Here is a 21,337-nt window from a genome sequence, read left to right on the forward strand (position 1 = left end):
AGTGAGAGGAGCTGCTCGATCAGGTGCACGTTAACGGACCCCTTCGGTTTGATCGGAGACCTTGAGAATGCGTTGCATGCTCGCGATTCTAGCGGCGATTCAGGTCATGACGACGTCGATCGACGCGGTGGTGTCGGATTCTTCCACGTCGTCGGGATCGGACAGCAGCTCAAGTGGGTCGGGGAGTCTAGCGGCGCTCAAGACGCAGCGTCAGGAATGTCTCGCGTCTCCGCCAACGCAAATCACTTTGACTCAGAGCGCGTCGTCAGCGAGCGCCGCGTACGTGATCTACAAGGACTGCGCAATTTTGACCATCCGCGCGGACACGCAGAGCGACGGAACCAAGTCGATGGACGTCTCCGGGCAGAAAATCGGAATCGTCGAGAGCTTCCCCGAGGTCGAATCTTTGTAAGTCCTATCGGTGCTGGAGCTGCTGCCGTTCGACATGGGACTAATGATTTTATTCGTGAACAGGGATCTATCGGGAAACAACGTCGCTATTATCGGGGAATCGGACGGCACCTCCATTTCTACGCTGTACGTGACCGCGTCCTGCATAAGGGATGTTGTGACGGCATTTATTTACTGGGTTTGTGATTCTCGTACAGGGACATATCCGACAATGGCATTAAAAACATGAACAACATCTCGATCCCCGGCAGCGTCGTCGTCCTGTAAGGCTGTGTTTGTCGTGCTCCTGTCAAATTTGAAAGGATCTAACATTTTGGGGCTTTGCATACACGCAGGAATTTGGATGACAATCAACTCACATCGTTGGCTGAAGGCGACATCCCAGACACTGTGACGTCGGTCTCGATCCGAAACAACAGCATCACTTCCCTCCAGAGCTTTGTCGTGAGCAACCAAGCTCAGTACGTTGATCTGAGCGACAACTCGATCCCGCAGCTCTCGAGCTGGGAAATGCCCGATAGTTTACAATCTTTCAGGTGCCAGGACTGCGGAATCAAATCCATTGCTGGCGTGGTCTTCCCAGCAGTCATGTCGCTGTCGACGTTCGACCTCACCGGCAGCAATGTGGAGTCGTTTGAGGTTGCCAACTCCAGTGTTTCCGTGCTTGAAGCTGTGGACGACCTCGTGGTTACCACAGTCGGGAAAAATTGTAGTGACAGCCATGCCAAGTTGCAAGTTGCCCGCTCGATGAACCTCTGCGTGCTCTCTGACGACTATTTCGATGCGAAGTACCTGGTGGGTGGATCAGATTCTAGCACCGACCAAAGTGGAGGCAACCCTGCTGGCGCAGAAGGTGGTGGCGGCGGCGGAGGTGGTCTCAGCAACTGGATGATGCTGGCCATGATCTGTCTTGGAGCGCTCCTCGCCTGCATCCTCGGTGGTGTGGTTTTCGTGATCTATCGTCGTCGACAAAAGGCTCGGGACGAAGAGCTGAAGGAAGCTGAGAACCTGGCATTTGACCCTGATGCCTCGTCATCGTCGAAGGCAACCAAGTATATGCCCAGCCACTTGACTGGCATGTCACGCACTGGTCGGACGGACTCAGTACCCGAGGGGCTTCTAAGCGAGTCGACTGCCGCCTACGTCATGAACGATATTCGGACAGACGATGACATCCTGCAGGTTAGGCTGCTGCAGGAGGAAGTCGTGCGCGGTAAACTGCTTGCCAAGGGCGGCTACGGTGCGGTTTACCTAGCTACGTTCCAGAACGAGAAGGTGGTGACGAAGCAGCTGCTGCCGGAGCGCGCGCGTGACAAGCGGTGGTTGATCAGCTTCATGGAGGAGATCCGCATCTGCTCAACGCTGGACCACCCCAAGATTGTGCACTTCATCGGCGTGACCTGGAGCAGTTTGCTCGACATCAATATGGTCATGGAGTACATGCCGCGGGGAGACCTGAGCACTCTGCTACAAAAGCAGCAACAGCGTGAAGCTCGCGACGAATTTGCTCGCGACGGCTACAGTTGGTTCCACTCGGTTGGTAACGCCGACAACATGAAGTGCAAATCTCTGATGGCGCTCGATATCGCGGAGGCCTTGGTGTACTTGCACTCGTTTGAGAGTCCGATTATCCACCGTGACCTCAAGCCGAAGAATGTGCTGCTGAGCGACACGTGGGAGGCAAAGCTGACGGACTTTGGCATCAGTCGGGAGCTTGACGAAGACCAGACCATGACGGCGGAGATCGGCACGGTCTCGTGGATCGCTCCTGAGGTGTTGCGTGGTGAGCACTACTCTGAAAAGGCAGACGTGTACTCCTTCGGCGTGATTTTGACGGAGCTGGACACTTGTCGCCGACCGTACTCGCAGGGTGTTCCGGGCGAAAGCAACCGGGGCGGAAACAACAAGACGTCGAACACTCGCATCGCTGTGCTGGTTAGCGCCGGTACTCTGAGGCCCGAGGTGCACGCAGACTGTCCGCGCAGTGTGCGAAATTTGGTGGACATGTGCTTGGCGTTTGATCCGGAGGATCGTCCGTCAGCTTTGCAAATTCATTACGAACTGCGGAACTTGGAGCTCGGAGAGGAAGAACTGCTCGCGTCAGCGAGACGCATGACGCGGACACAGTCGAAGGCGAGCTTGGGGGCGAGTCAGTCAGGCCACCGTCCGTTCCGCCCTTCGGTGTCGTCGTAAGTGGTGCCGGAGCAAGAAACCGAGCTTGAAGACTGTAAGAGAGGCTGCTAGATTAGCCTCAAGTGTGTGCGTCGCGATGTGCCTTTGAAGTATATTTAATAGGATTTTGCGTTCACCTACAGCTTCCCTCCTTCGTGCATGATACATGGTAGATTTCTTGTCAAGGTTACGGTTTCGCAAACACGGCGGACTATCACGCCCTGATAAACATCCGAACGGCCGGGCTAGGCTAGATTAATCAGCTGGCTAGCTACGTGCAAATACCAAGCCCGTTTCGAGCAACCGGAAGTTGCGTCGGTCTCCACATGCGGCTGGAAAACTCGAGCGTTGCATGCCTCCGCCTGGTGTCGTAAAGCATTTCTATCGGCGTTTCACCGTTGAAAGTGTCGGACTCGAAGCTCGATGTAACACTCCGCAAATCCTATGGACCTGCCTAGGAGCGCGTTTTCAGATGGGCAGTGGACTGTGCATCAAAAACCGAGCAGGGTGTGGGGCCGACAGTTGATCAGTTTGCTATTCGAACGTGCGTTTTCGCTAGAGGTCTCGACGTCGCCCGGGCAGGAGGAGACCGGGACGTGCCAATGAGACGGTCACGCTTGGGGAAAAATGGACTTGCGGCGCTGTGGGTATTTTCATCGGCGTTGGTCAGTTCGAGTGCTGCGCGGGTTTTCCACACGAATGCATGCGAGAAGCCGGCACCGACGCTCGCCACGTTGCGGAGAAACGATGATGTTGCGTCAAACGCCGATGTGGTGTACCAGAATTGCACCGTCGTCAAGATCAGCTCCACGTCAAGCAACGGAACGACTACGATCGATGCCAGTAATTTGGGGATTGAATCGGTCGCGAGCTTCCCAGACGTGACCACCGTCGTGCTGACAGGAAATCAAGTCACCACTATCTATGAAGACACCGATGCCACCGTCAAGACGCTGTACGTGGGATTCTACGTTTGCTGTTCGTGGTATCACGCTAATCGTTTCTCTTGGTGGACCTGCATTCAAACAGTGGTTTGTCTTCGAACGGCCTTAGTAGTTTGGATGCCCTGTCGATTCCGAGCAGTGTGAACAGGCTGTACGTATGCTGCTTGTCTGCTTAGGCTGTGATACGTTTGCTGATTTTGCGTGTGTGCTTCTCAGGGTTTTGGACGGTAACTCCATTCTCGGCCTCGATGACGGTGAAGTCCCAGATACCGTCACCACTCTGTCCCTGAAGAAGAACGGAATCATGGTTCTCACTAGCTTTACTTTTAGTGACACGCTGGTAGCGCTCGACGCCAGCGGGAACACGATTCACGACATCTCCAAGTGGGAAATGCCCTCGAGCCTGCAGGTTTTTACGTGCCAGGACTGCGATATCGAGAAAATCTCGGGCGTGACTTTGCCATCTTCCGGCTCGCTCACGTCTCTCGACCTCACAAGCAGCACAGTAGACTCGTTTGAGGTGGCCAAGTCGTCCGTGCCACTCATCACAGGGATCGGCTGGCTAAAGCTGACAGTCTCGGCCACGAGTTGCAGCGATTCGAGTGCTACGAAGGAGGAGGTGCAGTCTACGAGCATTTGCGTTCTACCCGACGCCATCTACAACAGCAAGTATGTCATCTCAGCTACCGGGAGTGGCTCTGCGGGGTCCCCCGGACTGCCACCAAATGGTACTGAGCCTATCGAGACCGCCTCACCAGAACCTGCTTCGACGGGCTGGATGCTCGTCGCAATGATTTCAGGTGCAGCACTGCTGCTGGTGCTCATCGGCGGTGCTGTAGGCTATCTTGTTTTCAGCCATCGCCGCTCAAACGAGAAGTTCAAAGACTACACGGCCGACAGAAGCTCCGGTTTATACTCAGTCGCTGAGATCGTCACTACCAAGAACCCCACGGCTCATACCTTCTTCGACCGGACATTAAACACTGGAATGATGGAGACGGAAATGGAGTCAGGACTGGACGACACCGTTGTGAGCAGCAAGCGTCGGGGGATGACAAGTACTTACAACACTTCCACTCGCTCCGGACGAGTGATTTCGGCCAGACACCTGGACAATGACATCCGCACGGACCAGGATATGCGACACTTCCGTTTAATGCACGAGGAGGTGGTGCGTGGGAAGCTGATAGCGAAGGGTGGATACGGTGCCGTGTACAAGGCCTCCTTCCGCGACAAGGCGGTGGTCACCAAGCAGCTACTGCCAGAGCGAATTCGCGATCCGCGGATGCTCAACGACTTTATGGACGAAATCCGGACGTGTGCTTCGCTCGACCACCCGAAGATCGTGACGTTCATCGGCTTCACCTTCAGCTCCCTCATGGACCTGTCTGCCGTGCTCGAGTACATGCCGAATGGGGACCTCGCTACTCTACTGCAGAAGCAACTGAAGCGTGAGAGTCGAGATCCGTTGGCCCGTGACTCGTTCGGTTGGTTCCGCTCGACGAAATCCGAGAGGGGAGGCCTCAGGTGCAAGTCGCTCATTGCACTCGACGTTGCCGAGGCTTTGGTTTACTTGCACTCTTTCGAGAGCCCAATGATTCATCGAGACCTCAAGCCCAACAACGTGCTGCTTAGTGAAGCGTGGGAGGCAAAATTGACAGACTTCGGTGTCAGTCGCGAGCTCACGGAGGATCAAACGATGACGGCTGAGATCGGTACAATTTCGTGGATTGCCCCTGAAGTGCTGCGGGGTGAAAGGTATTCCGAGAAAGCGGACGTGTACTCGTTCGGTGTCATCATGACCGAGCTCGACACTTGTAGGCGACCGTACTCCGAAGGCATCCCGAACGACGACAACCGAGGCGGTAGCATCAAGCACACCAACGCTCGTATCGCCGTGCTGGTGAGCGCAGGCTCCTTGCGACCGTCAATAAGTCCGGACTGCCCGAACAGCGTGCGGGATCTGATCGACAAGTGCCTTGATTCGGACCCGGAGAACCGACCGTCGGCGATTCAGCTTCACTTCGAGCTGCGTAACCTCGAGCTGGCACTGGACGACCTAGCGACCACGGGTCGACTGGGAAGCAGAGCGATGTCCGCTCCCCGAGGAGGCAATAGCAGAGCGCCACGCCGAAGTCCCGTCCAGTCCGAGCGTCGAAAGCAATCCGAGCCACACCTGGTGCACTTGATGGACGACGATGACATCGCGATTCTCTCCAACGAGCGGCAGGATCATGGGCAGCAATATTATGTGTGATGAATGGAGAAGCGTAGTGATCGTAGCCGCAGTTGTAACAAGTGAGAAATCCAAACTACCTTATTGAAGCGAGAGGCTCAACGTGAACTAGTCAGACGTAGATTCCACGTTCAGGCGGTCGTAAAAGGCAAGTTGAAGTGGAGTTGCTGACGTACTTGGCGTCCGTCCAACAACGATGATTCATAGGCTATGAATCGTGAACTCTATGAAATGCATGCAGACTCTACACGTACAGTGTATCGCAGCATCTGACATCCGGCTGTTCGTACGCGTGGGATGTCCCTCCAGTCACTTCACTTTCGCCCCCCATCGTGACTGCACTCACGCCCAGTTGGTATCAGCACTCCTCACGTTCTTCTACAGGCGTCCAACCAGTCTCCTATAATTCCCCTACTGACAAAACGCCCCCTACCAGTAACGGGTTCGCGTTATGAGGCCGTGGATCGTGGCGGCCACTTGCGCGCTGTCTTCGCTGCCTCGAGGGCTGCAGGCGGCGACGACATGTCCGGAGTCAGGTATCGCTCCTCCGTCCGAGATCACATTGGCCGCGGCAGCGAGTGGAGCGGACGACGTCGCTGTCCTGGTCAAGGACGCGGACTGTGACGAAGTTACGATCGACGCAACTTCGTCGGAGAACCCGGGCGAGTACAGGATCAACGCCAGCTACGTCAACATCGCAGTCGTCGAGAGCTACCCGGCAGTCGCGAGCTTGTACGTTGAGTCTGTGAGGAGATATCGAGGAGAGAGGTGGTGACATATCCGATACTGTGCAGGTGGCTGTGGAATAACAAGATCCAAACGTTCAAAGCCGTAGGGACGTCCGTGACGGAAGTGTAGGTGGTCGACATGTCGAGTGTTAAGGTGTTGTCAGGATCTGACAGTGACTGGATGCAGGGACATCACGAGCAACCAGTTGACGTCGTTGGATGGGCTGGAGTTCCCGTCGAGTGTGCAGATGCTGTACGTGATCTCGTGATCTATAGGTTTGGAGGTTACGTTGGTATGCTGATGGCATTGGGTGTGCGATGACAGGACGCTGGATCTCAACGCGATCACTTCAACGAGCGCGTCGGATTTCCCTGAAAATCTGCAGAAGCTCTATCTGCGCAAGAACTCGATCGACTCGCTGGCCAAGTTTCGCTTCTCGTCATCCTTGCAGAATCTGTACCTTAACGGGAACCAGCAGCTTACGACGCTGGAAGGCGCAGTGTTTCCCGACAGTCTGCAGGACCTGTGAGTTGTTGGTCGTGGTGTATACACCCAGGGAGATTTTTACACTGACGTCTGCTTGTTCTTGTTGTCCACTTTGCCTTTTCCACTACAGAGAGTGCAGCGACTGTCGAATTACAGAGATCGTGGGCGTGGCCTTCCCTTCCAGCTTGAAGACGATGTACGCTTTGCAGTTGACTCTAGCCCACAATGACTTTCAGCTCTAACAAGTCGCTTGTTATCACTCTTAGGACTCTGGGAGGAACGACTGTAACGAACTTCATCGTTCGCGAGTCAGATGTCGAGGTGCTCCAGAGCGCTCAGCTGAGCATGACAGTCAGTTTGGATTCGGACGGCTGCTCTGGCGTGTCCGGCACGGTCACAGACATCTCGGACAGCATCTTGGCGTGTGTGCTGAGTGGTGAGACTTGCAATTCACACACCATCTCCAACTTAGTGCTAGTGATCTGACCCTGACTGCGTGACTTTACAGATGTGTCGTTTTCTAGCCTGTACCCCACGAGCAGCAGCGAGGATTCTGCGGCAGATGAAACTAGCTCCAGCAAAAGCTCTACCACATCAACCACTGGCTCTGGTACTAGCAGCAGCGCTACGAGCACTGATAGTACAAGCCAAGGCACAGGATCGGGGACGACTACCGTCATTACGATCAACCAGGAAGGATCGAGCTCCAACGCAGGGCTATACGGTGGTATTGCTGCAGCTGTCGTCGTCGTCGTGCTCGCTGTAGTGGGGTTCATCATTTATCGTCGGCGCAAGCAGAGACAGCAGCAAAGGCAGTCACCAGCAGACGGCTTCCTGGCTCTGGATGCAGACAAAGACTCATACAATGGCGTTACCGGTGCCACAGGCTCCGCATCGCAGACCCTATCACTGCCTCCTTCATCAACTGACAGTGGCTACCTCAGCAACGACGTACGGAATGATGAAGACTTGATTCCCTTCCGTCTGCCCATTGCCGACATCATTATTGAGAGGGAACTTGCCAGTGGCGGCTTCGGCGTCGTCTACCTCGCTGGTCTGTACAGCCAACTCGTGGTCGTCAAGCAGATTCTACCGAAGGCTATGTCCAAGGACCTGTTGCGACGATTCATGGACGAAATTCGGCTGTACGCCCGCATGGACCACCCGAAGATTGTGCGCTTCATCGGCTTAGCGTGGACCAACCTCATGGATTTGTCTCTCATCTTGGAGTACATGCCTCGAGGCGACTTGACCACGCTAGTGAGACAGAAACGCCGTGAAAAAAACTACCGCCGGACCTTCTCGTGGCTGGGCGACGACTCGCAACCGCGAAACAAGGTCAGCATCGCTTTGGACATGGCGGAAGCGCTCGTGTACCTTCACTCGTTCGACCCGACAATTATCCACCGCGACATCAAGTCCCGCAATGTCCTCCTGAATCACGAGTGGGAGGCCAAGTTAAGCGACTTTGGTATCTCGCGAGAGAGGTCCGACGAGTCTACAATGACCGGCGGCATGGGCACCACCGCCTGGATCGCACCGGAGGTGCTACAAGGCGAGCGATATTCCGAAAAAGCCGATATTTTCTCGTTCGGGATCGTGCTCAGCGAGATGGACACATGCGGCCACCCGTACAACAGCAACCTGCCCGACGCGGACGCTCTCACGGACGCCAAAATCGCGATATTGGTGAGCTCGGACGCCATCAAACCGACGATCGAGGACGACTGTCCGCCGGAGATCCGCGAGGTCATTCTGCGATGCGTCGCGTTCGACCCGGCGAGTCGTCCTTCGGCCGTCGCGCTGCACTACCAACTGAGAAATATCGCGTCCGCGTACCGGGACATGCCGATGATATAATTGCGAGCTCGCTATCTATTGATCCAGGGAAATGCCTAATGAAATGCACCACTCGGTTTTGAATGTCGTGTCCGATCCACCGGTTCAGACCTGCCCGGCTCGTCACTCCAACGCTGAAAGTCTCCACTTCATATCCAGTGGTGTGTCGACCTGCAACGAAGTCAGCAGCGGTGCCAAAGGCTGGATGCTGCACTGGTGCACTGGCGCCTGGGTGCAGTGCAGGAAGCGTCCGGAACCGTTGACACTTTAGAGTTGTCCATTGCCACGTGACGTTGGCTTAGCGTTCGTTTTTCAGCTATAAATCCGCTCACGTCGACCTTCCACTGACTCGACTCAATCCACGACCGGTGCAGAGCTCTCTCGCTCCATGCGGATACCAAGGTATAAGGGCAGCGGACACCATGCGGCAGGCACAAGCATCAAGCTAATGAGATGGCTACACCCTATGGTCATGTGAAAAATTATGATTTGGTAAAGGTCTCGTGTGCAGCGACGCGACACTTTAACGGTCCCTATCTTACAAAAAGCAGGTCAATGACGTTCAGAACGTGCATGGAACAGTGCAGTCCCACGGTTATATATGTAATTTGCGTATTCCATTGCTGTCAGCAGGCACACTTGCCATTACTCGTCGTTCCTGTCACGCAGCATGCGTGTCTTCCAGTCGCTGGAGACGCCGTCGATGGCGCCCATGTGGCGCAAGATGCGCGAGATTCGCGCATTAGTCACCAAGCAGCCGCAGCAGCGCTTCTCGGCCTCCAACTGGCGCAAGAGCTCGGCGCACGACGCCGCTAAGCGCTTCAGCAGCGCCACCAGCTACTTGTCGGCCGTGAGGGTCAAGAGCCACCGCCGCTCGTCCGTTGCAATGGCCACTTTTGAGTCGGAGCTGGAGCAAGCCACTGACATTCACGAGTTTGAGCTGCTGGACGTGCTGGGCCGAGGTACCTTCGGGACGGTGCATTTAGCGCGACATTTGGACACGGGCGCGACGGTGGCCGTCAAGGTGCTTGCACGCCACTTGGTGCATGAACTGAAGCAGGAGAAGAACATTATGAGGGAGCAAAGTGTGCACTTGGGGCTGCTGCATCCGTTCGTGTCCAAGCTCTACGCCACTTTCCAGGACAAAGACGCACTGTACTTCGTGCTGGAGTTTTGCCCCGGAGGAGAGATCTACAGCTTGGTGTACACGCACGACGACGGGCATTTGGAGGAGGACGACTCGGACACGGAAGAAGAAAGGAAGTCGGAGAGGAATGAGGTCGAGCAGGAACCCGAGGCCTCGGACTCGGTGACCACCGACTCGGAATCGGACGACGAACAAAGCAGACAGAGACGGGGAGCGAGTATCGCCTTGAGTCGCAACAGCTTGACGCTCGAAAACTTCTTGGCCAAGCAGAAGCTGCGGAGTTCGTATGGAGGGCTGCACGAACGCTACGTGGCGTTTTACGGGGCGGGTATGGTCTCAGCGCTCGAGTACTTGCACAACCGCGGCATCTTGTATCGTGACCTGAAGCTGGAGAATCTCGTCCTAGATGCAGATGGGTACCCGAAGCTCGTAGACTTTGGACTATCCAAACCCGACGCCACCCGGACGTCTGAGCGCAGCTCTACGATGTGCGGAAGTGCAGAGTACATGGCACCCGAGATTCTGCAGCACAAGCCGTACGATCAACGCGTGGACTTGTGGTCCTTTGGCATTCTTCTGTACGAGATGTTATTCGGATCCACGCCGTTTTACCATGCCAACCACCGCGAGCAAGGCCGCCGCATCATTTCGGAGCCTGTGGTGTTTCCAGACGACTACGAGCCGCGGCACTCCAATGTGTGCGTCCTCATCCGCAAGCTGCTTGAGAAAGACCCTGCGCTGCGATTCGCGTCTTTCGCAGAGGTGCGGAAGAGCATGTTCTTCCGCAGCTTCTTCCCGTCGACACTAGGCTGGCAGCAACTCGAGTCTCGCCAAGTGGTGGCCCCGTTCGTACCCAGACTGGACGGCCCGTTCGACACAAGCCTCTTCGTCCGTGTTCAGGACGATGAGGAGCAAAGTTACGGCAGCGACGCCGACTCAGACTTCGGGTACTGAGACCCAGACTGCTCGTTCGAGCAGACGTACATGTATATGGAGAAGTTAGAGAGTCAAGTGTATTTATCTCGCCACCAGCGAAGCAATTCAAGCGTACATAGCGCAACAAGGAGGACAGACGACAGCTCGAGCGGAAGACACCAATAACGAATGCGATTTCAGCGTTGATTGCTTTGTATTGTAGGTCCTATCTATCAAAATGATCTATCTATCGCTGGTAGCACGTTAACCAGATAAATTAGTGGGGAGACGACTTGTTCGGGGTACGTAGACAGCGCTTTCAGCAAGTGTTGGACTGGTGGCGTTGCTCGTTCGTCGGTTGTACACGTGAAAACAGAGATGAAGTGGTAGAGTTAGAAGTCGCTGAAGATGTTGGAGCCGTCCTCGAAGTAAGGCTCCACATCAGCCTCCAGCTCCTCTTGGTAGTCGTCATCGATGGTCTGGAAGAAAGACGTGTCGAATGGCCCACTGAGCTTCGGCATGAATGGCGGATTGCATTCTCGACGAAGCAATCGTTGCCAGTCCTCAGGACTTGTGAACACTCGCGAGAAAAAACTGTGCGTCTTGATCTTGTGCATTGAGGACGGCCGGTCATCCGGGTTCTTCACTAAAAGCTGATTGATGAGGTCGCAGGCTAGCGGACACTCCTCTTCGAAATCGTTCGGGAACTCGACGTTCTCTGTTGTGATTCTGCGTCCGAGCTCGCGCGGGTTCTCGTGGTAGAATGGCGTCTTACCTAGTAGCATTTCGTACATGATGATGCCGAACGACCACACGTCCACGCGGTGGTCGTGGGACTGGCGAAGAAGCACCTCTGGGGCCATGTAGTCCATGCTGCCGCACAGTGTGAGATTACGAGCGCTCTGCGTCTTCTCGCCGTCGTCATTGCCATCTTCTGCACGCTGTGCGTCTGGCTTAGTGAAGCCAAAGTCCAGGATTTTGAGGTACCCTACTTTGTCCAGCACCAGGTTCTCCAGCTTCAGGTCGCGATACAGCAGCCCCTGATCATGCAAATACTCGAGGGCGCTCAAGATGCAGCCCAGGTAAAACACCGCGTTCTCTTCCTTTAGTCCTCCAAATCGACTTCGCAGGATAGCCAGCCCCGCAGCGTCCAGCTTCCGTGTCTGAATAGGCAGCAGCGACTCGTTCATGATCGGCTTCACTGCACTAACACGCGTGGCAGGACGGAGCTCGTCGCTGTCGTCCTTCTGGGATACCTGCGTCTTTAGTTGCGGTGGGTCCTGAACAATATTTCCTTCTTCTTCAGCATGGGAGTACACGAGGCTCCAGAGTTCTCCACCGGGGAGGTACTCGAGCACCAAGTAGAGACAGTCATTGTCCTGGAACGTGCCATACAGCCTTGCAACGAGCGGATGCTGCAGCTGCAGATGCACCGCTCGTTCCCTTAGGATGTGCTTCTCCTGCCTGGTCGTGACCACGTGCTCCTTGGACAGCACCTTGAGCGCCACGCTCGTGCCCGAGGGCTTGTGCTTGGCCAACTTGACGACGCCGTAGGTGCCGACGCCGAGCACGCGGATGACCTCAAAGTCCTCGGCCGCGAGCGTCTCCAGCTCGTCGTCGCCATTGCACTGCATCGATGCTGCGTTCTCTCGACTGTTGCTCACCGTTTCTGTCGGCTTGACCGCCGGGTCAATCATAACCGCCGGAGTGCAGGATGCGGGGTACTCGGCCACTTGGCAACTCATTCCAACTCAGGTGCAGCAGTGGAAACCGAGGACGCGTCTTGGCTCTGGGCGATTGGGTCGTCTGATCTGCGCACGCTGTTCCACCAAGCTCTCGCAGGGAACAATGCCTTGTGTATATTTGGGCAGCAAGCTTCAAGCGACTGCAAGTCGCGAATAGCAACTTTTTCACACGTCGCAGGAATAAGGACACATCTGTGACGTGTGAGAATCCAATTGCTGTTCTCTGATGGATAGTGCGAGTCAGTCATCGACCGAGTCCAAGTGTCGACACCTAACGATAGGTGCACATTGGGGCGGCGGTGGATACTGCGCTGGAAATTGACGACACCTCGACGCCGCCGATTGCTATAATAGTGCTGGTCGCAACAGAAATGGACGATCTGGAAAGCGGCATATCCTTGGGAGCCTGCGCCGCGTGCGTGGCGGCGATTCTGCTGTTCCAGTACCTCATATCGGCTCGGCCGCTGGATGCTGCGCAGGATGGCGCGGCGCAACGCGGGGATCTGCATATACAGCGCAAGCTGCAGCATGTGGGTACGGGTGCCATGATCTACACTGCCTCGGGCTTTTTTGGGCGGGCGGCAGGCGCCAGCGTGCTGCTGTTCTTTGCGCTGCTGTTCTACGGGCTACACAAGTTGCGGGGTGAGAACGACGCGGTCAATGCCGCCTATGTCAAGTGCTTCCAGAGTATTCTGCGACAGCACGAGGTATCGAGAGCTGCACTGCCCGGGGCCTACTACTTTTTGCTGGGCTCGGGCTTCTCGCTCGCGATGTTCCCACCTCGAGTCGCACGACTCGCTATTCTGCACGTGGGTGGATGGATTTGGTGGTGGAATGGGAGTTACTATGGGTTCTGATGTTTCTGTGCGTGCGTTCTGATGCCAGTTGTCAGTGGGAGACCCAGCGGCGGCGCTGTTTGGGACGTTGTACGGGCGGCACAAGCTGGTGGCGTTGGTGGGGAGGTTGGGCGGCAACAAGTCGCTGGAAGGATCCGTTGGCTGCTTTTGTATCACTGTGATGACCACGTTCATGGTGTTGATGCTGGAGCAGGACTTCTATTTGGAAGGAGTAGACGATGAGGTGGCGGGGACGATCTCGCTGGCGGCGGGAGTTGGTGGTGCTGCTGCGGAATTGCTGGACATCGGCGGTTGGGACGACAATCTGACCTTGCCGCTGCTGTCCGGTGCTTTCCTGCAGCTCACCGTTGGGCGCCTGCTTTAGACATTCAGGCAAATGTACATTGAACAATGCACAACAAAGACATAGAGGTCTATTCTAATGAAAGTTGTAGACTCCGGCGGCTTAATCCACGCCTTTAGTCGAAGCTTAGAGGTACGCGGCAATGAACTTGGACACGGGTCGGATCCAGTGGCCGTCCTTCCAACTGAAAAATCCGTGCAGCATGCGCTCGGGTCGTCGCCAGAGCTGCTCAGTCACCACCTCTGTGTCGCGAGCGAGAGCATCGTACTCGTCCTGCAGTCGGCGCCGCAATTCTGGGTTGCGCGTGAACACCACCAAGTTCGACTCGAGGTCGCAGCCATAGGATCGCTGCCCGAAGTTTGAGCTTCCCACCACTGTAAGCTGGGGCAGACCCAACGCAGCCTTGTGACCGTTTGCCAATGGCGGCGATGGTGGTCTCCACCACATGCCCTTCCCGTGAAAAGTCCAGCCCGGGCGGTTAAATTCACGGAGCACCGTAGGGAACTCGCGATCGAGAGTGCGCTCAAAGAAGTCTTGCTCGATCAATGAGTACGCCATGGGAAGAGCACCTTTGACACCGCGGGCGTCATAGAACCCATTGGCACGAGGAGCTGCAGAAACCACGTCCAGTCCAGCACCACAGCTCTCAAGCAGCTCACTCAAAAACGGCGGGAAGTTCAGGTAACCCGATGCAATCTGCAGCTGCGAGCCACGCGGCAAATTCTTCACAAAATTACTTAGCACGCGTTCATCGTGGTCCATCAATATTGGCGTGAACTGCAGCGTCGGGAATGCCCACGCATCCATAAGTTCATCTGCCTTGTCTTCCTTGTGCTTACCAGGGTTCACCAAGTTCTCGAGATCGCGTCTCATCGCCGCCTTCGCTTCTTCCGAGTCGTGAGCCAGCACAGGCGACAGAAGCTCATAGTCGTTCCTCTCTCCGTTCAGAGATTCTAGCTTCACTTTGTACGAGAACCCCGTCACCAACTCCACAAACTGATGGTAAAACTGGGCCAGCGCTCCGCAGTCCGTCAACTGCACATACCTATCCTGGCGATTGGTGAAATAGTCGGCGCTCAAGTTCGCACCGCTGAGCACGAGCGTCTCGTCCACCAAGTACACTTTAGCATGGGAGACGCCTAGCGTCTCGTTAAACGGCGGTGGGAGCTTGGCCTTGAGCCCCGAAAGCTGCGGCACTCGGAACAGAAACAACTCCACATTTGTCGGGAACTCCTTGAGCAACGGAGCCAACATGGTCACGGAACTGGCTGTGATGCCACCGCGTTGGCCGCGCGAATAGTCCAGAACAAGCTGCACCTGGAGCTGCGGCTTTTCTCGCAGTCTCTGGACCAGAGCTCGCACCAGCGCCTGCTCCAGTTGCCCCGTGCCAAGATACAGCGAGGAGATGGACACTCGCGTCTCTGCATTCTGGATATTGTGCAGCAATTGCTGGTAGAAGTCTGTGGGCGTCGCCAGAAGCTTTACGTCGGAACTGCGCAACGGGAAGAGCCGCGAATGCTGCGCCAGTGACCGGAACAGGTGCTCGTAGCTGACATCCAAAGAAGAATCAGTAGATGGGGGGGTGGACGACGTCATGAAGCTGGATAGAGAGCTGGTATCATCCTCTGGGGACGGACATGCTGAACGCAGCGAAGCCATCAGGAGCTACGACTATGAAGTGAGCTGTGTATTTCAGGACGAACCTAATATTAATGTGATAGTGCGCTAAGTACGTTTGGAAAGTGGTGTTTAATAGACAAAATAATGATGTGGTGCACATATAACTCCGAGTTCCCCACTTCAGCTTTCGACCAAGCCACGAAAGCCAAGCTAGTTTAAGAAGAGGTTTTCTATCTCTACACAACACTACACGACGTCATGACCGCCCAAGGACCTGACAAGACCCTCGAAGCCGCCTCAACCGAGGCAGGGCCTCCCATGACTAGTCCTGCCCACCAGCGCCAGGCGCTTTTACTTCCGTCGACGTTGTCGACGTTTAAGCTGATGGGACTGCGTGGACATCAACTCCGGCACGCTCAACTACTGGCCCCCCTCCGATCCATGCGTCTAAGTGAGTGGCGAAGCGCAAGGTGGCCCCGGCGGACACGGGGAAGGCCAAGAAGGGCAAGAACATGCTGATTCGCAGCGTCGGCATGCCATCGAAGCAAGACCTCCAGCCCGAGCGCGTGTCAAGCCGTCTGTGACATCACCATCGTCAAGAGTCCAAGACGAGATGCAGCTCCTACGACAGGAGCTGGAAAGCCTATGGAGCCAAGTCGCTGGCGTGCGTCAGTCGCTGACCGTGCTGACGAACGACCAAGGCGAGCTTCCAACTGACAAGCGCCAGTTTCCCTGAGCGAGCGAAGAAGACCAAGGGCCAATATCATCCTCCGCAAGCGCACGTGTTGGCAGCGAATCGAATGTTCAAGGGGCTCACTCCGTCTGAAGGTACGCCCGTCTCTCCCATGCCGTTACTTCTAGGCTTGCGTGAAGCGGAGTGCATCGGGTTCAAGACTTCCCCGGCGGTGCTGATGGCTCTATTCTCCGGCCGACTGGGCTTGGGAGGACTGACGACCCTCCTCTTCCGCGAGGAGAACGAGCAAGAAGGGCTGGAGGTTGGGTATTCGAACAGCAACTTCGCGAGCGACTTCAGCCAGTCAGCCACTCTTCCGACGGCTACCGCCAGCTGCCGCTCGTACGACGACACCCTCGACGGCATACACGGACTGGCCAGAATTGGCGAAGCGATGTGACATGACCACATGCTGCTGGTGACAATGAATCTCCGTGTCCGCCGCGGGGTGAAGCGCAGCTTTCATGTAATTCACCCTATGAAAACCCGAATTTGAAGCACAAGTCAAGCTCTAATTCATGCCCCCGGCGCGACCGAAAATCGATTGACAAGACTACGCTCCGGCCAACCTGCGACCTCAGTGACTGCTGAGCGTCAAGTGGCTACAGTCAACCGTACTTATGATGGCCACACAACCAAGGGCGACTCGGACGGCCATACAGCCGGCTGCACCTGATATGGCAATACAGCCTAGGCCATCTCCTGCACCTGAGATGGCTATACAACGGAGGGCAGTTGAAATGGACCCAAAGCCAGAAGACAAGCAGCTATGCACAGATTTCGTCGCACACGCAACTCGCACAACGCATGAGGTAGTAAGTTGGTCAAGGGCTACTTGGGTAACTGAAAATACAGTCCACCGCGCTACGGGCTTCTAATCACTTCGGCGTCAATCTCTGAACAAGGCTATGGAGAAAATCGAACTGCAATTTTCCACGTCATCGTACCCTGCATCCCTGAAATCTTCAAGCGGTATAGCGTTTTCACTCAATACACCTCTGCAACGTACGGTGTCTGAATGTATCTACCGGATAGATGCCTTTACCGGCTCTAAGGGAACTTGTACGTGGTCAGACGGAAAGAGACTACCGTCTAAACAAGCATACGTGATCGCACAGGTGTGTAAAGACTGTCAGCAGCTAGAGAAACTGCAATCTATAACAGCGGAAGGCGTGCGCGTGGATTTCACGAAGTACGTGCCACTTTCATCGCATCCATCTGACAACCATGGATCTGCAATCGAAAGGGTGAACATACTGCGCAAAAACGTACGCAAGGAGCAAGACACGTGGAGGTGCCTCGCATTGGACTTGGACCGCCTTTTGATGTGGCCTGAAGTGTTCGTCAGTCCATTCGGCATTGTCGACAAAGCGGGTGGTGATCCGCTGACGGCCGGAAAGACTGCCCATGATCTATCATTCCCAGAAGATGCCTCGATCAATGACCTTGCAGACCTGGACACTATTCCAAAGGCTGACTATCGACACTGTGATGCGATTGCTCCTGCGATAATATGAACCAAGTGGGAACACCGTGACGTCGAGATCAAGGCCATGGCAGGTGATGTAATATGAGCATGTCGCAACGTCAGTATTCAAAGCCGCAGCGCACACTGCTTTACTGGCCGCATTGAGATCGAAAATACACTCATTATTGAGCTTGCACGTCCATTCGGATGGACTGGTTCTCCTGGAGAATATGAAGCTATCTGTGGGACAATATCATTTGTTCACTGCAGACATGGCAACAGACAAAACCCAAAGGTCTTCTTGGGCTGTCGCTGCGTTGATGACCACAACAACGTCGCTGCTGATGGCGGATTCAATGGTGAAGACTTGGAATGCTCGCTGCGCTACGCTATGACTGCTATACTAGGTAGTGGGGCCGTTAATGAGGACACATTCACGGCGTGGAATACGAATCAAAAGATCCTGGGGTTGCAATTCGACACCATTGCTGAAACGGTCGCGATGCCAGCTGTCAAAATTGCTAAGGCGCGCAACCTTGTATCATCAGCGTACCAATCAAGTGGACTCTTGCGGAAAAAAGTATCGCTCCCTCAGGGGAGGTCTGCGTCACGTCGCAACATTCATCAGGGCAGCGCGGACATATCTCCAGCGCCTCAGACGTAGAGAGATAATGTAATGGGTCTGCTTAGACCCACTACTTAAGCTTACACGTGTGCGCACGTGTATGAGGAAGCGTAGGTGTAATTAGCTTAAGTTCAGTATCCTTGTATCCGCAAGTATACTTAAACTAAGACAAAGGAACCGAACGATAGCTTTGGTGCTAAATGATAACTGTATTGATTGTAAATGGGGTTTCTTCCTAAAACTGATATTTCTAATGAGAGGTTCTGCCATTGGATGGCTGGCAGAACCCCTATCTATTGAATGACTCTCATTGGTAGAAAGATGTTGCTTTCTACCAGTCATATGTATTTGCTATGAATGTGGACCACCCTGTGGAGTGGTCACCTGAATGTATCCCTTAGTGCATGTTGCACTAAGGTAGGAGGTGAACCGAATGTGTAGCCCCGCTACAGATAAACCTTCACCGGTTTTGACATGTCACGGTATGCGACGCCACGAAACAAGAACTTCTCTGATGGTGGCAGATTCCTCACCCCGCGCTCCTGAATGGCGTCACCCTCGAGTAATTTAACAGTCTCCCGGGGTCCGATGTCGTCGTTGAGATGGACGCATGCGACCACGGACTGTGCGCTCTCGATTCGAAGACCAATATTGCGCTGCCTTACCGATTTTCGCCTATGAGCTTCAGTTAATCGCTCGCTTCAAGACCGGGGAAGCCAACGATTTCAACATTGATTTCCGGGAATTGCTCTCTTGCGCAATCGTTACCCACGAATGGGGTCGGCGGTGGTTCGAGTGTGCTGCTGATGAACGTCGCCCCTCGACATACAATTCCGTATCGTAATACATCGGCGGTGGCCTGGCAAAATCGCCTCGCGTCACGTAACACTCGTGCCCAAGCCATTATCAGGCTCCTGGGATACTGGGAGAGCTATCTCAATCTCCGTTTCTCGGCTTCCCATATTGCCGGGGTCGACTACACCCGCGTAGACGCTTGTTCACGCATTGCTGCTCACCCGGCTTACGCTACCCTGTTCGAATAACTAACTCGTGGTTGGACGCAGGCATCACCGACGATAGACATCCACGGACTGTCAGTGCTCTGGTGCAATATCTCCGCGAGCATTCTGTTGCCGACTCCACTTTCACCAAGTATTCTACAGAGATGAAAAAGTGGATGGTATAGACATCACGTCGAGGGATTCAGCTATGGCTGTCGGGCGTCACCGACGAGGACCACATTGAAACACACTCTAAATTTATCGGCACGGGTTTCAATACGGATTTGGCACTGGCGGCCAGCTACACGGATCATCAATCTTCAACACGTTCGTCACGTTTTTGCAGCGACCAGAAGGATCCGTCCGGTTGCACACCCACACATTCGCATGCGTCTGAAAGGGATATGCCGATTTGACTCATCTTCGCGTCACAAGGCTCCAGTGTCCATTCGGCTCCTCGAAACCTGCTTCCATTCTCTCTAGTCCGATGATCCCTTCGCCCAAGCTCTCTTGGGAGTCGTGTGTGTGGCGGTCTTTTTCCTCTTGATGCGCTCAGAAATTGTCTCCATCAGCAGAAACTCGTTCCAGTGGTTTGCGCTTAGAACTGAGGGCCTGGATGCCCGTGATGCAACGGGGGAACCAACCCTACTGGCGTATGATGCACGATCTGTATACATGAGGCTTTGCGGTTCCAAACCAATCAGTGCGGGCATGCAACAGCTCGAATGTTGTATCGATGAGGGCTTCCCTGTCTTCGGTGCTCTTCTTCTTCTACGGTCGAAGCAAGACCTTCCTCCCGGAATACCAGCGGCAGTATATCTGGGGCGCGCCGGCCGGTCGGCGTGTATTTCAACGGCACACCTGTCGAGTGGGATCAAGGAGGCCGCTGTACAGAATGGTGATGATCCAAAGAACGTCAGCCCGTACTCCTCCCGTGCCTGAGGTCCAACACACATGTATCGGACAGGCATGGATGCCATGACGACTCAATTTCACGGCCGGTGGGTTTCGAACACTCTCAAGACCTACACCAATCTCTGCGCGGAATCCGTCACTTCCCTCACTGCCAACGTGGGCATCGACTCCAAGGGTGACTCAACTCTTCACTAGTGGGCACATGCTGCCTGACCTAAACTGGGGGCTCCGCTCTCTTCATCTCGTTTTGGATGAGCGGATGGTCATGCACATATGCAAATTAATGAACTACGATGTTTTAGCCCGCCAAACTCGCAAGTGAGCGATTGCTTCGTCCTTCGCGCAACCCACATCATGTTTAACTTTTAGTAGACTTGGTGCGTTGTATGCTCCACCTATCTAATTGGTCAATATGTTTGTATGAAACGTCACTCAATAAACTTAATCTGTCATTGATTTGTGTCTGTCATGTCTTTCTGTACAAATATGTACCGCTGAGCAAGCACACAGGAAACGACTGACAAAAAACCGTTCAGTTGTGATTCTTCGACGAGGGAGGGGTGTTTCTAAAACTTGCCTCAGATCCCGATTTTTCGCCTGCGACCTCCGATTTTAAATACACGGTTTCATCCTCCGTCGTATCGCTAGAAGCTCAAAGCATGAGCTCACGTGCATCATCTATCAACCTGCCATGCTCCAAGAGCTGAGTGGGGATGACTCGCGGATTCTTGATCAAAGGGCAGAAACCAAAAGGGTAATCAAACGCATAAGCGGATACACATTCAAGCTCACAGTATGCGAGTCACAGATTATTGTTGTGCCATTGCCTCGCCAGTTCTGTTATTCTAAGGCACGTGGCTTAGACGAGGATCATACTCACATAGTCGACGTCTGGCTGTAAAACGCATATCCAACGGGCTCATGTTTACAAACTATTGGACACGCGTGCAGCACGACAAGGTGTACACGAGTTTGGTACGACAGCATACATGTTACTGGACACCAATGCACAGTTTTATGACACTAACAACAACAACATGACACGAACAAACACAAATCGAAGGATTAGGTCACTGGCAAACACTTTTTGGGTCATTACCAAACAGATATAAAACGGCGCACGAACAGAGTGCCATCTTCCCGGAAAAGAC

At 54.5% G+C, this 21,337-nt stretch overlaps 7 protein-coding genes across 7 annotated transcripts; 5 read left to right on the forward strand and 2 right to left on the reverse strand.

The window, feature by feature from the left end:
• Nucleotides 1–67: 67 nt before the first annotated feature.
• On the forward strand, nt 68–2,604 carry KRP23_10174 (uncharacterized protein; the record flags this gene model as incomplete). The annotated part of the gene is made up of 5 exons (XM_067880593.1): nt 68–408; nt 475–537; nt 609–674; nt 747–1,593; nt 2,281–2,604. 5 exons carry the CDS (start codon nt 68–70, stop codon nt 2,602–2,604), a joined length of 1,641 nt encoding a protein of 546 aa, XP_067742004.1.
• Nucleotides 2,605–3,185: 581 nt separating this feature from the next.
• On the forward strand, nt 3,186–5,784 carry KRP23_10175 (uncharacterized protein; the record flags this gene model as incomplete). Its single annotated transcript, XM_067880594.1, has 4 exons — nt 3,186–3,538; nt 3,613–3,678; nt 3,744–4,585; nt 5,366–5,784. The coding sequence occupies 4 exons, from the start codon at nt 3,186–3,188 to the stop codon at nt 5,782–5,784; spliced, it is 1,680 nt and encodes a 559-aa protein (XP_067742005.1).
• Nucleotides 5,785–6,214: 430 nt separating this feature from the next.
• KRP23_10176 (uncharacterized protein) lies at nt 6,215–8,838 on the forward strand (the record flags this gene model as incomplete). Its single annotated transcript, XM_067880595.1, has 8 exons — nt 6,215–6,495; nt 6,558–6,617; nt 6,679–6,744; nt 6,817–7,017; nt 7,109–7,174; nt 7,245–7,414; nt 7,487–8,123; nt 8,586–8,838. 8 exons carry the CDS (start codon nt 6,215–6,217, stop codon nt 8,836–8,838), a joined length of 1,734 nt encoding a protein of 577 aa, XP_067742006.1.
• A 649-nt stretch (nt 8,839–9,487) lies between these two features.
• On the forward strand, nt 9,488–10,918 carry KRP23_10177 (Serine/threonine-protein kinase Sgk1; the record flags this gene model as incomplete). Its single annotated transcript, XM_067880597.1, has 2 exons — nt 9,488–10,292; nt 10,635–10,918. The coding sequence occupies 2 exons, from the start codon at nt 9,488–9,490 to the stop codon at nt 10,916–10,918; spliced, it is 1,089 nt and encodes a 362-aa protein (XP_067742007.1).
• A 353-nt stretch (nt 10,919–11,271) lies between these two features.
• KRP23_10178 (cAMP-dependent protein kinase catalytic subunit 1) lies at nt 11,272–12,624 on the reverse strand (the record flags this gene model as incomplete). Its single annotated transcript, XM_067880598.1, has 1 exon — nt 11,272–12,624. The coding sequence occupies one exon, from the start codon at nt 12,622–12,624 to the stop codon at nt 11,272–11,274; it is 1,353 nt and encodes a 450-aa protein (XP_067742008.1).
• A 371-nt stretch (nt 12,625–12,995) lies between these two features.
• KRP23_10179 (CTP-dependent diacylglycerol kinase 1) lies at nt 12,996–13,845 on the forward strand (the record flags this gene model as incomplete). Its single annotated transcript, XM_067880599.1, has 2 exons — nt 12,996–13,433; nt 13,510–13,845. 2 exons carry the CDS (start codon nt 12,996–12,998, stop codon nt 13,843–13,845), a joined length of 774 nt encoding a protein of 257 aa, XP_067742009.1.
• Nucleotides 13,846–13,950: 105 nt separating this feature from the next.
• KRP23_10180 (CDP-diacylglycerol--glycerol-3-phosphate 3-phosphatidyltransferase, mitochondrial) lies at nt 13,951–15,420 on the reverse strand (the record flags this gene model as incomplete). The annotated part of the gene is made up of 1 exon (XM_067880600.1): nt 13,951–15,420. The coding sequence occupies one exon, from the start codon at nt 15,418–15,420 to the stop codon at nt 13,951–13,953; it is 1,470 nt and encodes a 489-aa protein (XP_067742010.1).
• Between the last annotated feature and the right edge of the window lie 5,917 nt (nt 15,421–21,337).

Source organism: Phytophthora ramorum (assembly GCF_020800215.1).
Source record: "Phytophthora ramorum isolate Pr-102 chromosome Unknown Phyram_PR-102_s0009, whole genome shotgun sequence".
NCBI classification, from domain to species: domain Eukaryota; phylum Oomycota; class Peronosporomycetes; order Peronosporales; family Peronosporaceae; genus Phytophthora; species Phytophthora ramorum.